Consider the following 7,150-nt stretch of genomic DNA (forward strand, 5'->3'; position numbering starts at 1 on the left):
GGTCACTTTGCAATCCTGACCATTCTTTATTTAGTGTGTCACTATTCGTACTTTCCAAAGAATTTTGCTCTCAGGGGTGAGGATGTGTTTGCGTTCTGTGCGGATTGGGGGATGAGTCTGTACCTAGGAGTCTTTCTGGCCACTATAATCTGGTCCACAGTCACCAGCTGCTGTACCAGCCCAGTGACTGCTTGTAACCCTTGGGCTTTGGTCCTCAGTATGTCCCATATACCTTCCTGAGCCACATTTACTAAGCCGTCTGTTCCCACTCCGATGACAAAGTTCCCGGCTTGGTGATACCCACTCATTTCTGCCAGCACGCTTTGGGCAGCTAAGCCTGCATTCTCTGCCAGGGTTTTAGGCAGAGAACTCAGGGCTTGAGCAAATGCTTGGAAGGCCAGACCATTGGGGCCATCCAGTCGACTTCCTTTGTCTACCAGCATTCTCGCCAGAGCCATCTCTGTGGCACCGGCTCCTGGCAGCAGTCTGGGATCTTGACACAGCTGAGAAAATGCATCTATGCCGTAATAGACAGCCTGCTCCGCACCCCGAAGTCCCTGGATGGTGGGTCCCCTGAGGACCACTGAGAGAAAAGGTGCAATCTCACGTTCCCACTCAAACATTATCAGGGCACTCTCTCCAAACTCCATCCTGTAAACCTTGTGGCACTTCCCAGGCTCCAGGGGAGGAAGGATCCGATTGAGCAGAGGAACACCCAGCTTATCACTCAAGTAGACAATCTCCTTTCGGGACTTGACTTGAATCACCATGACGCCACAGTAGTCAGCCTGGTCCACCGACCTCTCATTAACTTCCCCCAAGACAACTGCCACGTTAATGCCCATCATGGCCAGTTCGGCTATTTCCATTTCCACTTGTTCAGTTTGTTTCCGAAATCTTATCAGTTCTTCCGGGCTGGAGAGACGGAGTGTGGCCGGCGCAAATGGATTTGAAGGACCAAAGGGACAATTGAACAGGGCCACCCTGGCATCCTTTAGCACCTCAGTCTTTCGTCCACAAAGTTTCCCGCATATTGCTATTCCAGGGATAATTCGGGAATCAGTCAGTATCCCACCCTGAAGTATGCACACTATAATGCTCTCGGGCTTGAAGCTGCCGTTTGGCTCCCTGCTAATCCAGCAGGCTTGTGCTACGAGCTTGGTTAAATACTCTGCGTTGGACAGGGTGTGGGTACTCATCACAGAATAGAGGGCCCAGGAAGGGTCTTCCAAAGGCCCTAGAGAGCAGATGGCCAGGGAAGGTAGAGCGGTCAGGACTTCTGCTGTGGCTGTGACAAAGGCCTCCCGGAGCTGGGCTGGAGTTAGGCCGGCCCACAGAAGGTACTGGGCCTGTTCCAGCAAGGCTTCTGTCAGGAGAACAACAAAGGCCGTGCCATCCCCCGTGTTCTCTGCCTGGGTTTGGGCTAATTCTTGAACAAACCGGGCAGCTGGGTGCTCCAGCTCCAGAGCCTTGAGAATGGCAGCAGCATGACCTGTACAAACCGTTTCTCCCTGGGCACTCACCAGAAACTTCTGCAGGCCATAGGGACCATAACAAGACCGGATGATACTGGCTAGGGTCTGAGCTGCGGCTGTGGCCCTCAGTATGCATAATGGTTCTTCTCCTTGAGATTCGGGGTTTTTCTCTAGGCCTAGCTTCAGTCGCTGGGGCAGTTCTAGGTCTGATTGAACTTTGGTTTGCGTGACCTGGGAAGAGGAGACCGCCATGGGTTAGACTAGCCGTTAGAAGCACTCTAGAGATGGCGATAGGCACACGCTTGGCATCTATCTTTGAAACTGCTCCAGAAGTCAAATGCACATCACCTGCCACACGCAGAAGCGGCCCAGAAGTGGGCCTCCACCTCGCACCCAAGGGTGAGGTGCAGAGAACTCAGTTCCAGACCCATCTCCAAAGCTGAGTCTGAATAAACAAGGCTCTGGGGAACTCTGACCTACATGAGCTAGATTGCCCCTCTGATGAAGTCACAAAGTAGCAAATGGAACCAGAGACAGGGAGTGAAGTCACAGAGGGACAGTAAGCATGAGGAGACCCTGATAGCAGCAACAAAACCCAACAAAATACCTTTACTGTTGAAAGTTCAGAAACACTTCTAGTTCCTAACGACGACTGTCTTGGCTGTTTTGAAGGAACTGAGGTTCCCAGTGTCCCACATAGCACCAAAACCAAGATCAGAAGTAATCTGCTGGAGGTATTACTGTGCCGGAACTCAAACTGTACTATAGAGCTGGAGTGCAGAAATGCCATGGTGTTTGGTGTTTTGGGTGGTGTACTGGGTGGCGGTGGCATTTGCCTTTAATCCCAGCACTTAGGAGGCAGAAGCAAGCAGATTTCTGTGAGTTCAAGGACATCCTGATTTATAGCCAGGGCTGTCACACAGACAAATCCTGGCTCGAAAAACCAAAAATCAAACCCCAACCAAAGAAAGCCCAGAAATAACAGTAAAACATGGCACAATTGGCTGTGTGGTTTGTTCCTGTGATCCCAGTCCTTGGAGCCTGTGGGGCCATCACACATTCCATGCCAGCCTGCAAGACAAAGAAAACAAAAAGACCAACAACAAAATATTCCCCAAACGCAAACCAAGCCCGACAGCTCTAAATTCAGTCCCCAGAAGCAGGGACAAGAGAATCCCCACAAGTCTAAAGACCACCCGATGGCTACATAGGGAGTTCTAGGCCAGCCAGAGCCGGTAGTGAGGCCGTCTTAACCAACAAAACAAAACACAAATCACAGCACACACTGCTCTTACAGAAAACCCTGAGTCCAACCCCGGCACTTACACTGGGCAGCTTACAACGTCTCAGGCTGCAGAGGACCCACCACCTCTGGCCTCTGTAAGCACCTGTGCTCATTTGCATATGCCGCACCTCAATACTCATAATTTAAAAATAATTTAAAGAAAGGCTGGGGATGGTGGCCCACACCTTTAAAAAACTTTTTATTTCTTTATTTTTTTAAACATCTTTTTCATTTAAAACATTTTTTTTTGTTTTTTTTGTTTTTGGTTTTTTTTTTTTTTTTTGGTTCTTTTTTTTTTTCCGGAGCTGGGGACCGAACCCAGGACCTTGCACTTCCTAGGTAAGCGCTCTACCACTGACCTAAATCCCCAGCCTGTTTTTTTTGTTTTGTTTTGTTTTGTTTCATTTAAAACATTTTTATTTATTCTTTTAAACAGGGTTTCTCTGTATAACCTTGACTGGTTGTCCTGGAACTCACTCTATAGACCAGACTGGCCTGGAACTCACCGAGATCCACCTGTCTGTGCCTACTGAGTGCTGGGATTAAAGGTGAGTGCCCCTACTGCCACCACATAAAAAATACAAGAGAAACTCAGGAAATTGGAATTTCACATCAGACATCCCCAATCCCACTCATCTCCCTGTCCCTTCACATCCATCCTCAGCCACAGCCGCCCAAAAGAAAAGCAAACAAACGAAATCTCATGGAAGGCGTAGCATGTCATAGTCTGTCACACGGTACACTCATGGCCTACACATCTTTACTTGCAAATGTTTACTGCAGTGAGTCTGGTTCAAGGCCTCTGGCTTCTGCCACACTGTCAATACGGGGTCGTCATTGGGACTCCTCTAGAATATCCTGTCGCTGTCCTGTGTCATGGAAGCCTGCGGCTTTGGATCTGCAGGACCCCTTCACATGCTCCAGCAGTTCGTAGGTGGAATCGGTATTGGGGTGGGCCAGCTCAGAGCCCTGGATCTGGGCTTGGGAGGTAGCCGAGTTGGTCAGCCCACCAGTTCTCATCACCAGGGCGGTCTCTTCAGCACTGCTCACCCAGGGCTGCAGCCAGCAAGAGGCAGGGCAGCCCTCCTGTTCGCATGCCCTTGGGCATGGCTTACCCACGCCACCAGGGCCAGTCCTACTGGGCTGCTCAAGCAAGGTACAGGGCCCACTCTCCTGAATACTGGTGGTCTGCACCTTTATGTCCAGCATTTGAGAGGCAAAGACAAGCAGGGCTCTACAGACTCAGCCTGGTCTGCATAGTGAGTTCTGGGCCAGCCAAGGACACATGGTGAGACTCTGTCAGGTTAGGATGCTGCACTTCTGTGGTCCCATCCCTTGGGAAACAGAGGCTGGAAGATGAGTTGAAAACTATCCTGGTCTACAGAGTGAGTTCCAGGCTAGCCAGAGACCCTATCTCGAAATGGCAATAGGACAACAAAAAGCTGCTAAAAGGGCCGGAGAGATGGCTCAGTGGTTATGAGTAAGACAGCTACAGTGTACTTATATATAATAAATAAATAAATCCTTTAAAAAAAAGCTGTTGCAAAGAAAGACGTGAAGCCTCCACCTGGCCCTTCTGGCCTTTACTCCTGCTGGGTTTGGTGGAGTAATAATGTCTATGATGTAATCTCACAGACACTTCTTCAGTACCCACTGTGGTCAGTACCAGATGAAGTGCACAGGCAAGACTTGGAAACTCACAGAGGAAACAGGTTATAGGAAAGGAACCCAACTTTTTTATTTTTTTCCTTTTTTTCAGAGCTGGGGACCGAACCCAGGGCCTTGCGCTTGCTAGGCAAGCGCTCTACCACTGTGCTAAATCCCCAACCCGGAACTCAACTTTTGATAGGTGAGAGAGAGCCCCTGGTGGGATGACAGATGAGTCAGCTGAGGTTGGAGGAAGGTCATAACAATGCCATACATTTTCTGTTTACTGGCAGTTGTCCCTGAGAGAAACAGAACTCGGAAACTACAGCAGCACAGATTGGGATAGGATGGTGGGCAACTATTTTGACTTCCTTCTCTCTCTAAAGATATGCTTTTGTTCTTTTTAAAGTTAGGTATATGTGTATACAGGTGTTCCTGTAGGCCAACAGTGTCAGATCCTCTGGAGCTGAGCTATAGGCAGTTGCAAGCCGCCTGATGTGGGTGCTGGGAATTGAATTCAGGACCTTTGGAAGAACAGTCATTGCTCTTAACCACTGAGCCATCTCTCCAGCCTCTCCCTACCCCCTAATCAAATAAGCAAGCAAACAAAAAACCTACTTGGGGCTGGACCGATGATGGTTTGACAGTTAATTCCACTTGCTGATCTTGTAGAGGACTGGCTGAGTTCCCAGCACCCGCATGGCAGCTCACAACTGCCTCTGATTCTAGTTCCAGGAGCTCCTATGTCATTTCTGGTCTCCAAGAGTACATGCATGCAAGTGGTGTATAGATATATGTGTGGGCAAAACACTCAAAACATAAAACTTAATTTTTTTTCCTTCTCTCTTCTCTCTTTCTCTAAAATTTGACAGTTTCAGATGGCATGGGCTCCATTTTGTTAGTTAGTTGAAGATAACCTTGAACTTCTAATCTCATGCCTCCAACTCCAAAGTGCTGGATTGTAGTGTGTGCAGGTGTGCTCTTGGTCTTTAAACTCACCTAGATCCCCTTGCCGCTTCTTCCCTACTGTGTGATTAAAGGTGTGTGCCTTTCGGTTTCTTTTTGAACAGGTACTCTTTACTGGTCTCATAAGCCCTGTGAGCCCAGGTTGGCTCATACTCCCTGTATAGTTCAGGCTGGCCTCCAGATCAAACCTCCTTATCCTCAGCCTCATGAGACCTGGAATTCCAGGCATGTGACCTCATGATTCTGGAGAGTGTACTAGCAACAGGCTTCTGAGAGTTTGTGACACTAGGCACACAGCCTCCTGAATGTTACTGAGGCAATAATGCTTGTTAGCTTCTGTCACAAGTCCCTTGACCCACTGGGCCATCCCACTTTCCTCAGTACCCAGCTTCTTAAACTGTGGATCATGTCCTCCACTGGGATCATATATCCAAGAGTAAAAGGTTTCTGAACTGTAACAACTGAAGGTCAAAGGGTAGGGGGCCAAGAGCTCTTCTACGAGGCCTGGGTTCAAGGCAGCTCACCACCTTTCCACAGGATCCTATGCCCTCTTCTGACCTCCTCAGGTACCCACATGGAGCACATACAAACACACAGGCCAAACATGCATACACATAAAATAAATTAAATCTTATATAAGAACCAAGATTAGTTCTGTCTGATTTTATTTTACTTTTTAAGTCGTGGCCAGGAGGGTTGGCCCATGACTTTAATCTCAGCACTAAGGAGGCAGAGGTAGGAGGGTATCTGTGAGCTGGAGGCCCAGCAAGTTCCAGGACAGTTGGGACTACATCAAGAGACCCTGTCTCAAAACACAAAAGCAAGCAAACAAGCAAGCAAACACCAAAGACTTGAGGTGGGGAGGAGGCTCAGCAGTTAAAAGCACCAGCTGCTCTCCCAGAAAACTTGGGTTGAGTTTTCAGCACCTGCACAGCAGCTCACAAACTTCTTTAAGTCTAGTCCCAGACAATCTGACACCCTCTTTTGGCTTATGCAGGCAAAATTCCCACGCTCATATTTCTTTTTCCCCCAAAACAGGATTTCTCTATAGCTTTTGTTGTCCTGGAACTCACTCTGTAAAGCAGGCTGGCCTTGAACTCAGAGATCTGCCTGCCTCTGCCTCCTGAGTGCTGGGATTAAAGGCGTGTGCCACCACCGCCCAGCACAATTTTTTTTTTTAATTAAAAGGGTGTTGCCAGAGGAGGTCCAAAAAGGGTGTTGGATCCCCTGAAGCTGGAGTTTCAAGTGATTGCAAGTTGCCTGGTGTGGGGAGTGGGAACTGAACTCTGGTTGTCCGGAAGAGCAGTAAGTATCCTTAAGAGCTGAGCCATCTCTCTAGCCCCAAGTCATTTCTTTTCTTTTTTTTTTTTTTTTTTTTTTTTGGTTCTTTTTTTTCCGGAGCTGGGGACCGAACCCAGGGCCTTGCGCTTCCTAGGTAAGCGCTCTACCACTGAGCTAAATCCCCAGCCCCGCCCCAAGTCATTTCTGACAGCTTCCTGTCTGGCAGTCTTTCTGCAGCCTGGCTTTTGAACATAGAATATGTATACTTGGGACTCTCTATACATGCCATTGTGCAATGCCACACCATTGGAAGCTGCCTGAAACACACCACACTGGAGACTACAGCATGTTATAAACTGCAGTGTTTTTACTGCACAAAGTTCTCTGCTCTTGTGAAGAAAAAAAAAAAAGGTTAAATTACAGAAAACAAAGTTTAACCTATTTTCCAATCTCTCTTCCCAGCATGTATCAACTTGTATATCACTGTATTACACAA

At 48.2% G+C, this 7,150-nt stretch overlaps 1 protein-coding gene across 1 annotated transcript in view; it reads right to left on the reverse strand.

The window, feature by feature from the left end:
• Positions 1-1,930, reverse strand: part of Cct8l2 (chaperonin containing TCP1 subunit 8 like 2) — a 1,937-nt gene extending 7 nt beyond the window's left edge. Inside the window, 1 exon segment of the mRNA NM_001037794.1 lies at positions 1-1,930. This exon segment is cut by the window's left edge and continues 7 nt beyond it. Coding sequence (NP_001032883.1) covers positions 42-1,727 — 1,686 coding nt within the window. The 5' untranslated portion in view covers positions 1,728-1,930 and the 3' untranslated portion in view covers positions 1-41.
• Between the last annotated feature and the right edge of the window lie 5,220 nt (positions 1,931-7,150).

Source organism: Rattus norvegicus, chromosome 4 (genome assembly GCF_021556685.1).
Source record: "Rattus norvegicus strain SHRSP/BbbUtx chromosome 4, alternate assembly SHRSP_T2T, whole genome shotgun sequence".
Lineage (NCBI taxonomy): Eukaryota > Metazoa > Chordata > Mammalia > Rodentia > Muridae > Rattus > Rattus norvegicus.